This window comes from Embiotoca jacksoni, unplaced genomic scaffold (genome assembly GCF_022577435.1).
Source record: "Embiotoca jacksoni isolate LCO1_2020_lvr unplaced genomic scaffold, fEmbJac1.0.p SCAF_15, whole genome shotgun sequence".
Lineage (NCBI taxonomy): Eukaryota > Metazoa > Chordata > Actinopteri > Embiotocidae > Embiotoca > Embiotoca jacksoni.
Genome location: NW_027185285.1, coordinates 11657076 through 11676837, shown reverse-complemented (window position 1 = coordinate 11676837; position 19762 = coordinate 11657076). Strand labels below are relative to the sequence as shown.

At 41.4% G+C, this 19762-nt stretch overlaps 1 protein-coding gene across 4 annotated transcripts; it reads right to left on the bottom strand.

Annotated features, from left to right (window-relative positions):
• Window positions 1-1992: 1992 nt before the first annotated feature.
• card11 (caspase recruitment domain family, member 11) lies at window positions 1993-18932 on the bottom strand. 4 transcript variants are annotated; one of them, XM_069149621.1, is made up of 25 exons: window positions 18709-18932; window positions 14371-14570; window positions 13960-14097; window positions 13438-13614; window positions 11591-11739; window positions 11198-11377; window positions 10368-10514; window positions 9811-9936; window positions 9463-9672; window positions 9130-9288; window positions 8807-8876; window positions 8505-8710; window positions 8261-8367; window positions 8076-8116; window positions 7846-7969; window positions 7518-7719; window positions 7025-7151; window positions 6701-6944; window positions 6281-6365; window positions 5711-5806; window positions 5389-5506; window positions 4305-4490; window positions 3559-3680; window positions 2963-3078; window positions 1993-2408 (listed from the first exon to the last, which is right to left on the bottom strand). In XM_069149621.1, exons 2-25 carry the CDS (start codon window positions 14558-14560, stop codon window positions 2204-2206), a joined length of 3525 nt encoding a protein of 1174 aa, XP_069005722.1. In that variant the 5' UTR covers window positions 14561-14570; window positions 18709-18932; the 3' UTR covers window positions 1993-2203. The 4 variants fall into 4 exon arrangements, with proteins under 4 accessions (XP_069005722.1, XP_069005723.1, XP_069005724.1 ...); XM_069149622.1 differs by having other exon boundaries at window positions 9145-9288; XM_069149623.1 differs by having other exon boundaries at window positions 9478-9672.
• Between the last annotated feature and the right edge of the window lie 830 nt (window positions 18933-19762).

The window sequence follows — 19762 nt, the reverse complement described above, 5'->3', positions numbered from 1 at the left end:
TGCAGTGAGCTCATGAAGGGAAAAATTCACTTTTCTGGGTCAGCTCCATCATAACATGGCTCTGCTCCGGGATGATTTATGTAGACAGTCTCTTCTCTCCCCCACCCCCTCCCCTTGGAGCACCAGCTGAAAACAACCTATTGTACCTGCAAAAACACATGTCACCCCCTCACTCAAAAATTAGACCAAAGATTGATCAGACGGAAATGTGACTGTGGGTGTTTGCGACTATTTCTGCTGCCTTCGGCTGATGCGGTTAAAATTCTGTTATTTGTGAACTCGTTTCATCCTGTGACATCAAACGGAGCAACGAGCCCCCACAGAGCAGCTGATTCACTCTGCAACACACACACACGCACACGCGCGCGCGCTCACACGCACGCACACACCGTCATCTGTTTTCAATCAGCATCACATATTTCACCCCCACTCCCGGTTTTACTCATGAATTTGCTTAATATAGCTTTGTACCCTGGCAGTCATCCTTTGAACACACACACACACACACACACACACACACACACACACACACACACGCACAGATTATTTGTAACATCCCCTCTAAGTACTGAGAGGATGATGAAAACCTGGGCATGTAGTCATGTATTTCCACATACTAAATATTCTATCATATTTTGTGTTTTTATTATCATCCATTACACCAAACTGTGAGTACAAATCAAAAGTAGAATCCATATTATTCTTTGCATTATCCGAGGCTACATAATGCAGGGGAAGTGGTACACTGTATTGAGTTTCTAAAAGTATACGCGTGCCTGATATAAGCATGATTGTGAGCACGAGCATAGTGGTGTGTTCACGTCTTTTCACACAAATGAGGAGATTATTTTTCGCTCTTATGAAAGAGGTTACTCTAATCCCCTTCTGGCCTGCCCATTTTTGTCAGATTGAAAAAAATACCCTGTCTAAACACTGAATTATAAGCTGTAGAAATCAACACAGTGACCAGAGTCTGAGCTGGTTCACTGAGTTACAGATAGCAAGAGGAAGGCTCATTACATGGGCCCATGTACCAAAGTGGGTTTTTAACTCAGCAAAGTCATCAAGCCAGCAAACAGCAGAGGTTTGCAGTCACTGAGTTTCATCACAACCAGCCCATCAAACTTAAAGTTCTGAGTTTGAAATATTTTCAAGAGATTCAGTATCTTGCAATCTGTCAACACAAAGAGTATCAGAAATAGACATAAAAGGCACAATTCGCAATCTAATAACATTGAAGGACTAATAGCAAAAACTCACATGATGCCAGTTGTGCGCTGCCAACATGAGGGTCTGCACACCGACAAGGGTTCATGAGATAATTATCCAGGGAGAAAAATCAGGGGGAATAAGAACTGAATTCTACCCAAAACGATGTTTGATCTGTAAATTATTTAAAGGAAACAATCTAGAAAGATAGGTTAGGTCAGGTAGTTACTTTGTTAATCCCCGAGGGGAAAATCACACTTTAGCTGAATTTGTTGACACCTTTGGAGAGGTATCACAGGCATATCAAGGGGTCACACGCAAAGAAAGGTTGACAGCAACTGATTTATTTAACTGTTTTCCTTTATGAAAAAAGTCCAGATCCGTCCGTTGAAACCTTTCTATTCAAAGCTGTCAGTCACATTGTGTTGTTGTCACATGTTAGATCATAAATTAGGCTACAAGTTTATATAAGGTGTTCAGTTTGGTTCTTTTTAGTTGTATTAAAGTAATCACCATTGATTTATTAGATTTTGTTTTGCATGAAGCAGGGTATTTTAGCATAAAGGTCCTCTATGAATGAGTACAACTGCTTAAACACTTGTGACTCGAGTATTTACAGCGATAAAAAACCTGACATTAGCCACTAGAGGGCAGTATAATGTAGGTCAAGAAAAATCGGACTCTAAATGAAAATAAAGGTCGAAGGAGTATTTTTCTAAAACCAGTTTTTTTTTCAGTACTTTTAAACAAAAACAAAAAAAGCATAGTCTTGGATGTTTTTAATGTGTTTATTTTTCTAAATCAAAAACACACATTACAAAATATAAAATGTATTTATTTAAGTCTAACAATTTCAGAGTCCAAACGTGTTTTTGAGTCTGAGCATAAATATAAATGCAGATGTACGAGGGGTATTTTTTGTTTGTGTGTGTTTTATTGTGCTTAGCGACACGTGTATTCTTGAGTACAGACTACGCTGTGTTTCTGTGTGAGTCTACAGGAGGTCCTGCTCCACCCAGACGATCTTCTTCTGCTCCTCCAGTATTCGTTCTTTGATGACCTTGATGAGGTCCTCCGTCCCTGCCCAGGCTTCGGGCTCCACGGTGGCGTAGAGGCAGGGGATGCCCTCCAGCTCCTTCTCTTTTGCCCTAAACGACCTCACAAACTCCTCCTCCGACTCCACACGCTGAGGCAACTTCCTGTGGGGACAGGAAACAGGAAGGAAGCAGCACTGTGGTGGTGAGTGTGGTAGCGTTAGGAACCCAGTACCTGCGATGAGATCCTGTAGATGCTTTGCAACAGTGGTCTGAGTGCTTTGTTCCATTCCTCAGAATCACAGTAATGGGTTCATACTGGAGGGCTATTTAAAGGCACAATCCACCAGAAGATAGGTCAAGCGTCAGGATTTGTTGACACCAACAGTTATGGTGATCATACATGGAGAAATAGAGGGGTGCATCTCTACTGACGTTACCAACAACAGACTGAAATACAGCCAGGGAACATGTTGTACTTTGACTAAGGGAAGGTGCCTGTTCATCTGGTCCTATAAGAATTACAGGGTCAAATACATCACAACATCAAGTAACAGACTTGCCGTTTAGCAGGTTCAATCTCACCTCCTGCCTGCAGTCAAAATATCACGAAAGCACTGACGTGTACTCGCATTTGGAAAAAGAAATGTGGTTTTCAGCTGTGTGGTTTGAGTCACTGCGTAAAACAGGTGAGAATGAGTGATGTCTGTTGGACCTACCGTAACTTCTTGACATTTTTCTCACAAATCTTGACGTAGATGAGGATCGGGTAGATTTCCCTCCGCAGAAGGTCCTTGACGCAGCTCAGCTCCGCCTCCAGCAGGCAGTGTTTGCCCTGGTGACAGGTGGCAAAAATAAATAAATATGTAAAACTCTAAGAAGTAAAGATTTGTCTGATAATTTTAAAGGATTTAGTGGTACTTTTCACAAACAAAAAAAAGTTTTCCATCTGCTGGCCAGAGACAGACAATAATTGAATGCATACATGAATATGTGTACAATTCAACAGCAACCAAGACAAAAGTGAGAATATGGTGACACACAAAACTTCAGGATTAAAGGAACAGTTTGGCATTTTGGTGAGAACAGAGGATTGGCTAGAAACACATAGCTTAGCTTAGTTGATTTTTTGTTTTGTTTAGAATACACAAAGAAGACATGACCTGTCAGTTAGTGAGCTTTAGAGATGTTGGTAGGTGGATTTTGTTGGCTTGGGACAGAGCCGGGCATCAATCTCCTCATTCAAACTCTCAGCAAATGTCCAAACGTATTCCTTTACATGCAGAAGTTTCCAAAGTTGTCAACAAAAGTCTACCTTGGCAGCGACAGCCTCTATGTTTTCTCGGGTGATGCATTCGAACGTGGCTTGTTTCTCTTTGTAGTGAATGAAAGGCTCCACGTTCTGTTTGAGATGAAACTCCTCTTTGGACAGGGTATCTACACAACAGAGGAAGATGAGGTTGATAGTGAGATTTTGGCCCGAAAAAAAAGGCTGTGTTCAATTGGAAACATTACCGCACCACATTTATCACAAGGAACAGAAACGGTTGAGGTTTTCGGCCCCGTGGGAATCTGCACGTCCCTAAGATATCGCTCAGTCTCTTGGCTTGCCAGATGTTCAACGCTCTACCAGTGAGCTGTCCGGACCCCCTCTAATGGGAGCAGCTTATTTGTCATTGGGCAGGAGTGTTAATTCTCTAAGGGTTTGACAGTCCTCTCTACAGTCTCAAATTACAGCTTGTCAGCTGATTTAAATAACTGTGTCATTGTCATCATCTGCATAATTATCCTAATTATCTACGACACCATCTTCCATCCTGCCTCTGCTGTCTCTCTGGTTACACTTCTTCACATTTACACCACAGTGTAGCACAATGCCTGACCTCAATCCCAAGAGCAGCTTCTTTTTCTCTCACTTTTCCCTCCTCAACTACTTGTTATCCACATATTTTATCTTTCATTCATAGTAGTGAATACACTGGGATTATGCCAACAAGGTGGAAATATTCCTTATGAAGACATATCGTGCTCTAAGCGGGCTTATTCCTATCACAGGCTGACCTGGTTTGCAGATATTAAAGTCCATGGCTCCCCCCAGGTTCAGTATTTTCTGGATAATGGTTTTGGCTAAAACGGTAGGAGTGAAAAGGACGGGTCTTCTCCTCTGTGTCCGCTGGAGAGTGACGGGACTGTAGGGAATCAGGTTCAAACTCCTGCTCAGCTCGCTGTCTGGTTCAGCAGCAGCATCTGTTTACAGCACAAGGCACACACACAAAGAGAGGTGCACACGATTATACACCGACTGTCAGAAAGACGAGGAGCTTCATGGCCCGTGAGGCTGATAATTAACCAGATCATAAATGTAAATCACACGATCAAGGACTGTAAAGCTTGAGTCAATTGCTTTTTGTATGAGATAACCATTTTAGAGATTTACACATTAAACCTATGTATACCTTATAAATGCGGAATTAGACTTATTATATAATTACACACATTGGTTTTTATGCCTTCCGGCCGGCGACAGCAGTGACAGAGTTAGGGGTTAGGGTTACATTTTGTTCCTGAGATAACATGTTATCTCAGGAACGCCTTGGCGGAATTTGAAGGTCACCGCGACCTCACGTCTCTCCCATCCATCTGTCCAACTCTCGTTATCTCAGCAACGCTTTGTGGGAATTTCTTCAAATTTGGCCCAAACATTCACTTAGACTCAAGGATAAACTGATCAGATTTTAGTAGTTAAAGGTCACACATTTGCAGTCATAACTCAATAATTCATATGCTTATGACATTTAAGTTTCATATAAATGCTTCATGTACACAGATTTTACCTCATAATTCCTCTACCTTTAGTATTTGTGCTTTTGCTACCTTAAATGCAACTTCAATTGTTTTAACTGTGAATCTTCAGCAGCGGGTACGTGGACATTTTCTTTTGATAACTTAGTCATTCCTAGTTGTTTCTTGTGGCTAATTGTGTTGAGTTTTAGTTGGATGTCATTGATTGCGGAGAAATCTGTGTTTCTTTACATCTTGTTTCCTGGTCTAAACCGCTCCGTCCAGGTGTCCTGAGAAAGGACTTGTAACACCAGACACGTTCCCTCACCCACATTAAGCCTGCTCTGCAACAATTTGTACTCACCTTCTGGTCTGAGCGTCTCAAGTCCTTGTCTCGGTAGTGTTGTGCTGCCTGCGTTGATGATCCTTACACGTTCATTGCTGTTCATTCGTTTGTACTTGATATCCACCCTGCTCACAAACTAGATGGAAAATGGAAAAGTACCAAATAACTAGAGGAAATTTAATTCACAGCTTTGTTTAGTGCTGCATATTTAAGGAAAAGAGCTTTTTTTGAGCTCTGAATAATTTAACTGATCTAATCCTGAATGATTTCCCTGTAGGCTGTAACACTGGACGTTCACCATTGCACTGAACAGACAGAGGTTTTGTTTGCACTTGGTTACCTGCAGTATCTGAGTGAGGAAGATGCTGGCTCTGGACATACGTGGGCTGGCTTTGGGGTCAGGAGAGTGACTGACTTCTTCTGGCTGCAAATTGCTCTAGAAAGACATGTCCAGTGTACACAAGTTATAATTAAAACAGTCAGACACAGTTAAACAACACAGGGAAAAACAGAATACATAAAGAAATGAAGATATTTTTAAGGCTATGAAAAGAAATTTAAAAGATAAAAAGGCTCAAGAGTGACAAATAAAATTGACACTGAATGATTGGATGATAGTTGGATGTCATTGATTGCGGAGAAATCTGTGTTTCTTTACATCTTGTTTCCTGGTCTAAACCGCTCCGTCCAGGTGTCCTGAGAAAGGACTTGTAACACCAGACACGTTCCCTCACCCACATTAAACCTGCCCACTCCAAACTCACAATGGGCCTCAGAGGAGTTGTTGCAGCATTCTTGCTCGAGCCAAATGGGACTGTGTTAGTACATTAATGCCATGTATATTCAAATAATCATATATTGTTTTTTTAATAATAAAAAGAGAGAGAAAGTAGTTGAGGAAGTTTCTTACCCTGCTGTTGCGGTGGATTTCATTTTCTTCTTTCCCCCCTCGACACACTAACTTCTGAATCTTTACCAGGAGCAGCTGCTGGGCTCTACATTCGCACACATTTACAAACACACACACAAACATTCACATAACATTTGTGAATACAGGATTTTTACATTACAAAAGTAAAAAGATGTTTCATCATTTAATAACCCTTCCTCCCTCAAGCTGGTCTCTCTGCGTGACAACAACCAACTGTGATCTGAAAATGTGAAGAGGTGACAGTGTGTACGTGTGTCTTACTGGAAAATACATGTGTCATCGGGAAAGTGCAACATGCTCAGGAGAGACTAGCAGAATAGCCGCATGGCTCTCAACTACTTGTGGCATTTAAATAAGCTGAGGCGTCACAACTAAGAAGGACAAAGAACTGCTCTGTACCGTGAGTTGCTGGGTAAAGTGCCGTGGTCGGCCTGGTCGGAGCCGGTGTAGGGGTCCACACGGGCGCACAGCCACTCACAGCGGGCCTGGTGCCGGGTGTCCAACACGTGCACCACCTCATCGCAGCGCACGCTCAAGGAGCAGCTGTCCGATTGTCCAGAGATGTTGAGGTTCACCCGTATGTAGAACGAGTCTCCAGAGGCTAACGTGCCGTCTGCTAGATCCCTCTGGAGACGACGATAGGCTGGAGGGAGCAAACATACACTTGAATTCATATCAAGTACAGCCATATCAAACAAACAGTATATCAAGTACACCACTTACAGTCATAGTTGGCGCGATAGTGCAGCCGGACTTGTCCAGAGCAGTGCTGCAGCGTCCAGTGGGCTTCTTCCTGAGTGCTGGTGTCCAATGATATGCTTTGGATCTCTCCACGAATACACCCCTCGAGCTGTTCGGCCAATCACAGCATAAAGCAGAGGGTTAAAAGCAAATTGTCATTGGGCTAGTAAAACAAATGGTCATCAAGTTGAAAATGTACGTTATTTTCAAGTTTTTGCAAGTTTCTACTAGTTCAATTCTATTTGTACAGTCAGTGTTTTTAACAGTCATTATGAAGATATTTTTGTGTTTTTATAAGCAAGCAAAAAATACAGTTTTCAGAGCAAATTTCTCACGCTGCAGGTTTTGCTTCATTAACAAATTTCTGAATTCTGTGACCAAAACTAACAAAACTGAGAGCAAATTTGTTTGCAATGCAAATCATTTTATATAACGATACAAGCCTGTCTGAACCTCCAGTGATTGACCTACATACCAGCAGTAGGTGGTGCCCCTCTCGAAGCCCCGCCTTCTCAGCGCTGGAGCCTGATTGGACACATGAAACAAAAATCCCGGTTTCGTTGCCGCCAACCAGCGTGATGTCCTTCAGCAGGTTGTCCCCTGGCAACGACAGATCCTGCACAGGCTTCAGGGATGAACTAGTTCTCGATAAGGAGGACAGAGACGGGCGGAAAGGCCTGCACGCACACATACATACACAAATTACCACTCACACACCCCACAAACAAGTGGAAGGTGTTTGTAAGTAAACTTGAATTGCAGTTATTCTTGTGTGTGCCAGTGTGTGAATGTCTGCACTGTACCTCTCCAGAGAGAGTTTCCTGAAGATATTGTTGACCTGCTCCAGGTCATAAGTGTCCATCCCTTCTGACTGATGGGAGGAGGAAGATGAGTGCACAGATGGGGGACCACGCTGTACTTCATCCTCTAAGGAAAGAGGCACGGAGAACTCATTCAAGAGAATAGACATGAGATAAATAAAGTCACTCAGACAAAAGACATCATTAGTGAGAAATGTGTAAAAGTAAATTACCAAACTCCATTTCCATGTTGTCACTGTCAAAGTCAGAGAGGCTAAAACAGACAAAACATCACACTATTTTGAAGCCACTCACCAGGACAAAAAAGTTAATTCAAACCAGCATGAGATTAATTTAAGAAAAAGGTGACATTAATGTGTCCTGTTGTATAATCCTCTACATGACATTTACACAGTACCTGCGAGGCTGAAAGTCATTTTCGTTCTCTCTCTCTCGGCGGTACAGCGATCTTTTCTCAGGTGGCTCGGGGAGTATGGACTGGATGCTGTCGTTACGGTAACGGAGCTGGAGATTTTACAAATGAAGACAGCAGAAGTTGTCTTTACAGACTCGGCCAGTGAAATAAACTAAACAAGGAGCAGAGCGATGCAATTGTGTAATTTTACTGGAAATAAACTCAAGCACAAACGACTTGGTCTCACCATGTTTGCCCTGTTGGGATGCTCCATCGGGATGAAAGGGAGTGAGGAGGGGAAAGGGGAAGGGGAGGAGCAGAGTAGGGGAGCTGAAGAGGGCGGATACGTGGGGGACATCGGGAAGCTGGGCGACGCGGGGAGCGAGGTGCTGTTGCCACGCGAGTTTGGCATCTGGATCCCCAAAAACTCTCCACCGTTGACTGGGGCTGAAGCTGGGAGGTGGAGACCAGTGTGGATAAAGTTACACAGAGGGAGTGCCATTGTTACGGTAGAATAAACTGTACGAATGAACTACATGATAGTGTTACCTGCAGGTTGACTGGCCTCCGAGTTGATTTGGAGCTCTTTGAGTACACAGACTGGAGACTTAACTCTGTTCTAAAAAGTGAAAAAGAAAGCATTTTATTTACATTTTAACATCCTCCGTTTATAACTAATGACTCTAAACAGAGACCTATCTATCAATCTGCTGGTGAAGTTGAGTAAATGTTAGCAAACACTGTGTGTATCATTTAGAATAGTATATTAGATTGCAGTTAATAAAAAATGAAATTAAGATATGTTTTTGCAGAAAAAACATCACAGTGAAAGGAGTTGGTTTTTTTTTTAATTTTTTTTTTTTACGTCTAACCTGGTATTTACAAACCCCTTTAAGGTTGAGTCTGCGTCTGAGTCGAGGCTGCTCAGATAAGAGCTTGTCCTCGGGGGACTCATCACTGGACCACTCTTGTGGGCCCTGCAACTTCTTCTCCTGAGGGATGATGGTTGGAGGAAGGTCCCTTGGTAGACTCTGCAAAAACAGTAAAAAAAAAAAAAAAAAAAGGAATGTGTTATGAAAACATCAGTAAAATTCTTAAATCAGACAATAGAACAAAAGAAACAAATGGTAGCTGAGACAGTAAATTCGACAGATTCAATATGACAGTATATCCTTAACAAGAACCATTAATGTCTCTTCATTTACTCTACTGTGTTGGACCTGGTCTGGGATGATGTCTTTGGACAGACGTCGTAGGCGGGACTCGAGTGTGACCAGTTTGGCTTCTTTGCGTACAATCTCAATATGGAGTTCATCACTCTTCTCCTCCAGCTCTCTGATCTGCTTGCGATATTTGTCTTTGTCGATGAGGCTCTGGGAGAAGTGGTGCTGAGCCTCGTCTCTGGCTCGAAATGCCTGCAGCAACGCGATGACAGCAAAAATGTGACTGATCATAACGCACTTTGGCCAACATCTATATGTGTGTGTGTGTGTGTGTGTGTGTGTGTGTGTGTGTGTGTGTGTGTGTGTGTGTGTGTGTGTGTGTGTTTTCACCTGGTCCCTCTCCTTCTCCACCTCGTCCAGCTGTACGGTGATGGTGTCCATGCGGTTGCGATACATCTCACAGTCCTTCTGCAGTGTGGAGGACTTCAGCTCCAGATCCTCCTTCTCCTCCAGGTACTACACACACACACACACACACACACACACACACACACACACACACACACACACACACACACACACACACAGACAGAGACATAACACCGGTGGTGTTAATTATAGTTTACCAGAAAATGACAGACAGATACAGGAAGAGAAACACAGAGGGAGAAAGAAGACAGAACAGGTTATGTAGAGACGGGACTTTCTTCGATGGGTGTGTTTCACTGATGGTCTCATGGGCATTGGGCTCTCTGGTCATGGGTTTGTGTTTCTAGGGTGTGTTATTGTAAACTGTTTTCCCCTCCGTGCCACACTCTGCTTCACATTCACACACTCAAAGATTCAAACAAGGAACCATGTAGCCACAAGACCACTTGTCTAACTCCAACATAACTCCCCTCCAATGGGAATGTGTACTTTCTTGTGTGTGTGTGTGTAGTTGCAACCTTATCTCGTAGCTCCTCTGCCTGTCTGACTTCTTCGCGCAGGTTGTACAGGCGGTTGACCAGATCCTGTCTGTCTTCCAGTGCTTCCTGTCTGTCATGCTCCAAAATGTCAAGGATGGCCTTGTCGGAAGCAGGTAAGGGGCCAGGCTGGGTACAAAACACACACACACACACACACACACACGGTTAGGTGTGAAACTGTATGAGCAGCTGTTAGAGTGGAGGTAGCAGGAGGACTTCAACTCTGACAATGGAAAAAAAAAAAAAGTAATGACAAACCCAATTATCCCCACAGACTCCTCAGTCCCCCACATCTTTGCAGAATGTTTTAGCCTCTTTCAGTTCCCTATTTTGGTTTTCAGCTACAGCTTTTGGTTGCAGCAGCCAGCAGACACACAGTTGGTGGCTAGGTGGTGAACACTGGAGCATTTAGCTGCTAAAGAGCCAGGTATTTTTCTGAGGACTTGGTGGAGACCAAACATAGAGCTAAAAGGAGAGTTAGCCTGAAACGGACTCTGAATGAATGCTGATGCAGTCTGCTGAATGCGTAAATAGATAACTGTGTGATTTCGGATTAGCCTTACAATTATCAACGTGTGAGCATCTTGTTGCACTGAGATAAACTGGCCAAATAAACTGATGAATTAAAGCAGGTTTAAGTTGTAATAGCAATATAAGTAGGAAAAGTGCAAAGGTTCTTCAGGAAGTGTAAGTGATTGTGGCTCAGAAGTGCTGTGTGATGATGTGGACCATGGACTACTTCTTGGAGGACATTTTCTGTTGCAGTTGAACCTCTGTGTAAGCACATGTGTGTGTACATCTGTCATTACCTGTATGATGGACTGTAGCTCCTGCAGTTTGATCTTGAGCATTTCGTTCTCTCTTTCCAGCTCAAAGATCTGCTCTCTCTTTGGTCGATTCTCAATGTCGTTCTTCAGTTTGAGACTCTGCCTCCTCTCCATCTTACACTCTTCCTCCAACTTGTTCAGCCTGTGCTTCAGCTGATCAATCTAGGATACAGAAAGAGCACAAAATGAAATTTGAGGCATAGAGACTGCCATGGAGCTGAGGATGAAGTTGAACACTCCCTCAATATTATTCTCAAATTGCTACATTTCCCCTGAAGTCACTCATTATCATTTGTTACACTATTTTTTTTAGTACAAAAGGTGATGACAGTGCATATCTGTTTGTGTTAACACACTCATGTGTCCATCATTCACCTCCAGCTGCAGGTCTCGGCTCCTCGTCACAGCCATGTTCTTCTCCTCGCTCAGCGTGGCGTACCTCATGGCCAATTTGTAGTTTTCATCCTTTACTCTCAGCAGCTCATCACTGTAGGTGTTTCTCTCTTCTCTCAACTTATTGTACCCTAGAGAACCAATCACAAATCTGAATATTAAACACTTATTTATCTGTAAGCTTTTGCAAATAAATTGTTGCATCTACAAGGTATCATGCATGTATCATGTAAAGTTGTATTTAGTATTTTTAATAACTTCTTTTATTACCAGCTCTTAAGAGTTAAAGTTTAGTTCATTGTGCTGTTGTGCAATATTTTATACCAGTCATGCAATTTCAGGACACTCGTGTGTCAATTAAGCTAAAATACAAGTAATACAGGATTTTAAAGTGTTTACATGATCCTTTGAAGTTCTAGTCCTGTTTTCTTACATCAAATTCCACATTTGTTTGCAAGTTTTAAATTACCTTGAGACACTCTTTATAAGCATGATACTTGAATGATATATATCTAAAGTAGATAACATTTCTCAGCTTCTTGCAGCCACAGTTAAAATCAAAATTTTTGCATTTTCTCAAATGTTACCAAGACTTTAAAGGAATTTGGTGAATAAAAGTGATTCTGATGCAACAAAAACTTTTAACAATGACAGTAGACAAAGCTTCAAACGTGGATGTTATTGCTCAGAAGCTATAAATTCTAAAACATGGATGCTTTACACATATCTTTAACCTGACAGCACAGCACAGTTTCAAGGTGGACACCCAAGCTTAGTGTCATCAATACAGTATCTGACTAAATGTGAAATGTGGTCACAATCTATCCCTCTGTTTTGGAGTTATTGTGTTGGATAATGGCCAGAAAAGAGGTTTTGCAGAATATTATAATGCCACATTGACGTTGAGCTTTGACATTTTAGATATAGAATGTAATAAAGTAACTACCTAACCTAATCACTTCATCATTTTATTCTATTACACGTGTCTAAAATTTTGTCATAATTAGTGCATTCATTCTTGAGGTTCACAAACGTGTTTAACCAACCAGACTTTAATCAGGTCGTCCTGAAAACCAAATGAGAATTTGTGCCAAATGTGAAGCAATTCTCTCGAGGTCTTCCTCAGACATAGCGTTCATGAGCATGGGACAGACGTACAAACAGACGGATGGACAACCTGAATAAGATAACGCCTCCAGCTGTGGCTTTCGCCAGCGCTGAGGCATAAAAATGTGGCAGCAGCATTGACAAACACATGGCCGAGTAAATTTCTCTAAAAGCAATTAAACCTTTAAACGAGACCTTCATAAAATGTCCTTTAGTGCATCAATTCATTAAGAAGCTGCACATCAAAAATCATTTAGGTAATATTCGCTGACTTCTGACGGAGTTGCCATGCCAACTATGTTTTCCTCATTTCAGCGTGGAGCGAAAGTCTTTGAGATGCAGTAAATGTGTGTTGACCAAACCTAAACAGTGTTCTCACATTATTTTTAGCATTTGCTAAGTGAGAATGTGCTCTTTGTATCAACTGCGGTGTTAAACTACACAGGACATGATTACCACAGCATCCTGGTTTCATTAATAACGTTTGGTTATAGTAATTTATTCCTATTAAACCCAACTGTGGTGTACCAAACAGGGTCAACCACGCATGTGTGGTGGGGTAGCACTTTTAGCAGTTTTGAGACACTATAATCTCTATAGTATATAATTATGGTTTGTAGCATTTTTTGACTTTTCTTGTTGATAAATTCAGTGGAAAAACACAGATGGTGGGAAGCTTGTGAATCCTATCATATTTAATAATAATAATAATGTATTTTTACTCTGTTGGAAGGCCTGAAGCTCCTGGTTGGCCAGCTGCATCTTCTTTTGCTCGTCTTCCAGCGTACAGTTCTTCCTGCTGAGCTCGACCTGCTGCAGGGTCTTCACTTTGGACTGCTGCTGCAGTTTCACCACTTCGTTCATCAGAAACTGGGTCAGACCCTCATGACCCTCCTCCACTGCAGTGAGGAAACAGGTTGAAAGGAGGAAGAGGGGAAAAAAAAGACACATTACAGGAGATATTATATCCTGTATAACACACCATCGGGTGTGTAGTGGAACAGGCTCGCACTGTGAGCTGATTTGGAGAAATAAATTAAAATCTAAACTAGCAGAACAAGATCTAGGAAAGGTGTGGGTGGCTTACACTGTGTAAGTGATATGACTGTTCCTGTCTGACCAGAGCAACAAAACCAGTCAGTATTCAGGCAGTGTATTGTCCATTAAGACCTCTATCTGTGCCAGTTAGTAGAAGTTGTGAGCCCATGCATGCATGTGTCTGCATCCCAAGTTGTGAGCCTCACCTACGATGGTGGAGAAACGGCGTGTGAGCTCTTTCCCTGTGACCAGCTTGTACAGGTCAGGGTAGTAAAACTCCAGACTCTCCAGAAATGCCACATATCCCCGCTCTCCTTTAGTGTGGAGGATGTCAAGTAGACGGCCTGAAAGAGGAGTGATTAACAAACTTTTAAATTCAGCCCACATAAACACAGAGCTGCTTTTCCCAATTTTCCTACATCATATTTCAGTGCACAATTTTAGAGAAAGAGGAACAAAGTAGTTGTATGATCCACATTTTAGATTAACAGAGAATCAAATCACTCATGGACAATTCCTCCACAGACAATTATGCATCAAAGAAAAAGAAGCTCTGCATTTACAAACCAACACACGTAGACACACACACACACACACACACACACGTCTCCACTCACTTGTGCGGTTTGCTTTGGAGACCAGCAGCATAGAATTGAGGACCTCATCCTCGTCCTGTTCATCCAGGACTTTGCACTGACGCAGGTAGGGGGTGAGCTTTGCTGGAGAGATGATGCGACACAGTTCGTAGCGTTTGCACTCCACCTTCTCCCACAAGACCTCCACATCATCAGACGTCCCGTTCTCCATCTCCTACACCCTGAGAAGCAGCACAACCAACACGGGCTGTGTAATGTGTTTTATACATATTGAAACGTATGTGTCTGTCTGTGACTATGACAATGCCTCTTACTCAAAAAGGACTCAGCACAGGTTGTGTACATATACATACATATATATATGGTATATATATATATATATATACCACCATATGTTGGTGGAGAAACTGACATCTGTGGATGCTCCCTGAGTGATTTCCTGTGAGAGTGAAATTTCCACACAAAATGTTGGATAGAAAGAAACAAAGAACAAAGAGGACATCTTTTTTGGGATCTAAGAGACAACAAGGTAAACCATGTTTCTTTCTTCTTAATCACTTAATCATTAAAAACACTGAAAAAACGTAGCTGATGTGCGCTGGTTAACTGAATAAATAGACAACATTAACAAAGTTTGCCTCGCACTCTGGTAACAATGCGAATGTTTTTTTTTAAATAATAAAAAATGACACCGCAGAATCAGAGATACTTTGTTCCATCCGCTCTTCTTCCTTGTCAAAATACATGACCCACATTGCAACTTGGTCAGACATTCAGGTGTGTTACACTGGTAGAAGCTAATGCCGCTGCAGCCTCAGGGAACATAAAAGGGTTACAAAGGTATGGTAAGCTCATTTCTTTCATAACATTCATTTCCTTCAGTTTCACGGTCTTCAGGCACACCTGACACTGCCTCTGGTTACATCACTTCAGGCAATATATCAGATTTCTCCCGCTGGAGCCTAAGAGGCTACATACAACTTTTGAATGGAGTAGTACTCCCAAAAGAAATCCTTCCAATGTTCCCAGGATTTTGTTCACCAGAAATATATATATATCGCAAATAATGGGAACCTGAAAAAGATGCTCACCAGCTCTGCATTTGCTGAAGATGACGTGGCCTATGGTGGGTTGGGGTTACATGGATAGTTGAACTAAGGTAGCCTACATAGGACTCTAGGATCATAGGTTCCTGGGAACTTAGGGCTCTGGGTAACTTAGGGTATGAGGCTTCATTAAGAATAATAGGACAAACCCAGAGTGCAACTTTGCTTGTTTGGGTCCCACACACTCTCCACTTCACTCAGAAACATTAACTTTAACCAACTGACGTCTTTCCATTTGTGTCTCCTGTCTCTTTTTACTTTTCCAGAGACAAATTTGTTCTCTCTATCTTCTTCTTACTCCCACTTGATTTCCTCTCTCCATCATATTACTCTCTGCACAAACGCAAACACACACACACACACACACACACACACACACACACACACACACACACACACACACACACACACACACACACACACGCACACACCGTCCATGCATCTCTGGCATTTGCATGCTGTCTGTTAGTGGGTGTCATCCTACAATCCTGCTTTGTGACTTGTAGCCAACAGTTAGGCAAATCAAGTCTATCTGATGCCATTGCACATGTAAACACACAAAATCACACATACTTTTGCATATTCTCATCGACTCTGCGCATGTAAAATGTAGAGCTCATGTTTTTGTACTGCATAGAAATGATGTATAGAGGTCAAATTGTAGACAAATCAAGCCAGAGAAGCATCTGATTTGCTCAATTTCAACATTATTTTCAATGTGTGTATAAATAAAAGGTGAAATTAAGCTTCTTTCAGTAACTTTAACTCTGTTATTTTATTACCTTTTAAGATATTTGAACACTCAGAAAGTCAGCGACCAAAATCATGATATGCTACTTTTTAAATGCAACCTGAGGCAGACAGAAATATCACACCTAAACACTTGAAGATATTATTTGTATCTGCAGCGTACATGTACTGCCACCATCACAGCAGATAACGACACACAAACCACAAACACTCAGTGCAACACACACCCATGCATTCATGCAAAAGTACACAGTGCATGCAGACACATGTTGAGTACACACGCACAGACCCCTGAATTAACCGCACACATGTTTCCTCTTCTCTTATTTTGGAGCTCGTTACCGAGAAGGCTCTTCCTTGCTTCCTCCTTTTCAAACCAGATGTGAGTACTAGGTCTCGGTTTATTTTAGTTATTTCAGTCGACGACATTTGTTTATAATATTGTGGTCAGAGGAGTTCATTGCTTTTTGGAGCAGTGTATGTATGTGTGCGTGTCCGTGTGACTAAACCTTTCCTATTTCCTTTTTTTTTTTTCACCAAAGGGGGACTTAAAAGAGGCTGTTACAAATAAATCAACTGTACACTGACTTGTGGGACTCAGATGTACTGAGCAACAAGGTTGTTTCCACTATCTTCTCATCCCCTGCAGTGCTGTTTACCACCACCTTGCTCTGCCTATATGTCTCCTATAGATCTCTTTAGATCTCAGGGTTATGATCTATAACACTTGTTCTGCTTTTTGCAAGTCAAGATTTGTCCTTCAAACACTTGCATTTCTATTTTGGAGAAGTTACGCAAACTGTTTTTAGATCAGCATTTTTCTCAATGCAAAACATTCAGACAGGAAATCTCGAAAAGTGATAAATGCAGCAAAGGACGTGCAGTAAAGTCTACAACCAAGGAGTCATGTCACATATTATGTAAGCATATAATATTAGATGTAAAATGGACTGAATCCATGTTAGAAAACACAAGACATCCATATTCAAACAAAAACTTGCCAGTGCTTGTAGCATCTGTAATTAAACACTGTACATAACCGATACTGTTTAAAATGTTCATTTAATTCATTGTCTGTCACATTTCATAATTTTATTGTGCTTGTTTTTACATAATTTAATTTTCAATTAACTGTTTTACTGCTTTTGCTGCTACTTTAATTCTTAAAACAAGATAATAACTAGCATAACGTTCAGTGTTTTGCGAGTCACAACAGAAGAGACATTAAGAGGTTTGAAAGGTTTGTAACACACTGTTGGTGATGAATGAGTATCCATTTTGCTTACAGGTTTTGTTCTTCTTTTTTAAAATTCCCATCACTTTATGTTAGGGAAACCAAACTGTCCATCACAATATTAATCTAATGTAAGTGTTGTACCACTGACTGATAGACTTTAAGTGTGACATCGATCAAGATGAAATGTTGTTTTGCAGAACTTGCAGAGAACATCACGCTTACCATCATATGGCATTACGGAAATATGCAAGAACATGCACACTGTATGGTGTGCATATTTCTTGCATATTTCCGTAATACATAAATGATTATGTTGCAGGGTCAAAAATAGTTTTCTAAGGCTTCACACAAATTCAGACAATTAAGTCCAATCCTTGAGCACCAGACCAGGTCTGACGATCCTGTAGTCACAGCTTACTGTGCTGCCCTCGAACTGACTGGTCAGCTCTCTGAGAGCCAGATATGATTGGTTCAGGTGCACAAACTGTCATAAAGGCTCCATTGTCCAGCTGAATAGCTGAAACCTATAGGAATTTGATATGTGGGTTCTGTCTGAGATTAAGGGAGAAGATGCACAGGGGAAAGAGGCAGAAGTCCAGCTCTAAAGTTTGCTATATGCAGTTTATAAAATGTACATAGTTTCAGTAAACAATGACATTTTTTAAAAGTTGAAATCAATGCATTTGAATGAATAAACAGAATACAGTTACATCTCAGTACCCCTCACACACGCTGTGTATTTCTGTCTCCCTGCACCTACCTGATTCTCCCTCTCACTGGATCCCATTGTCTTTTGCACCTGCTGCTGGAATCCCAAACATTTTGATAATGCCAGATAAAGGCTCAGTGATGACAGAAATTCAGCTATAGTGTTACCAAACCAATAAGTTTCAAGGTGTGAGAGCCAAGAGGAGGTCAAGGCCACCATAGACATTTATTATTATTCTGTTGATAGAAATGAAGCTTTATGATAAAGGAGAAGCTGCAAAACATATTTACTCTAATACTTAATCAGCAGATTTGATGACAAGAGAGGAAAGTTGTTTTTTCTAAAAGAATCGATGGCTGGTGTTTGTGTCTTCTATTTTTCAGTTACTGTATGACAGGTTGTGGCAGGCTGCGGTGAAATGAGGTGTCGAAATCTCTGACTTCTCGGCTTTTCCACTGAAACTGAATCAACACGTTCAGGAGCCGGTTTGGCACCTTATATTTCTGATTAATCTACCCGTCATCCGGTGTACATGTGCGACGTTGGTTATTTCTTACCTGAGATGCGGCGGATATGAAGTCCAAAGAGTCGGACGGAAATCAAACTTGGCCTGGGAGCGGTTGCCTGTTTGTTTGTGATGTTTTCAAGATTTCTTCTTTTTTTTTTAAAACAAAAAAAGACGGTTGTTCCGCCGTAAATCCTTTAATCTCAGGTTGTCTCCATTGATCCGAGAGAAAGAGAAGTTTTATAGAAAGTGGCGAGCGCATGGGAGCTCGGTGGCCCCGACTAGGTGTCTGATAGACAGAGCGAGAAGCAGAGCGACAGAGAGACAAACAGACAGCGGAGGCGGGCAGTGTGAGCTCAGATGGAAATAACAAGCTCAGTGATGTGAGGAAGAGCGCAACCCCACAGTCTGAGACCTGCCGTTGGTGTTGCTTTATGATCAATCACACTGGTCCTTCAGAGGAATTATTACAAGTTCAGGAGGATTATTAGGCTACTTATCTCCAAAACATATTGTTAACACCCCACAGATATCAACAGAACAGTCTTATTTCAACACCAAAATAGATATATAAATAAATATTTAATTTGAATATTTCCATCGGGCTACTTTAGTCCCACCTCACTTGGCTGCATTTAGGGACATATTATTGCATTGTTGAAGATAAAGTTTGACCAATCACAAAATTAAAATGCTGCCTATGCAGTTAATGCGTGGGTAACAATAATCCAATATAGTTGGCTACATGAGGCTCACTGGACCATTTGTCTGAATCATGAATAATTGTTATCACTTTAAGTATATTTTGTTGATAATTATACTTTTATCTTACTGACATTTTCACTTTTTTCATAGGCCTAAATAAAAGTAGCAATATTACAACACCTCTGATAGACTGCATACATCATCCACTTTTCTTTTCTTTTTTACCTGTCATACTTAAAAGTATTTTGTTGCCAAATTTCTGTAAGCTTTTCTTTTGTTTTGAATGCACATTTTGTAGTGAATTATGCAGCTACAAGGCTAGATGCTGCTGTGTATATCTCAATTCTTCTTATTCGTGAACTCCAGTCCTTATCGCCATCAAGTAAAATGTAGATAAACAG

Bases quoted from the DNA above. Each gene is read 5' to 3' on its own strand.
- card11 (XM_069149621.1), bottom strand. From the start codon at position 14,560: ATGGAGAACGGGACGTCTGATGATGTGGAGGTCTTGTGGGAGAAGGTG. The intron at 8,117-8,260 runs GTACTGTGTAAA...TGTCTGTTTTAG, and splicing joins AATGACTTTCAGCCTCGCAG to CCTCTCTGACTTTGACAGTG. The intron at 7,152-7,517 runs GTATGTAGGTCA...TTGGCCGAACAG, and splicing joins AGGGGCACCACCTACTGCTG to CTCGAGGGGTGTATTCGTGG.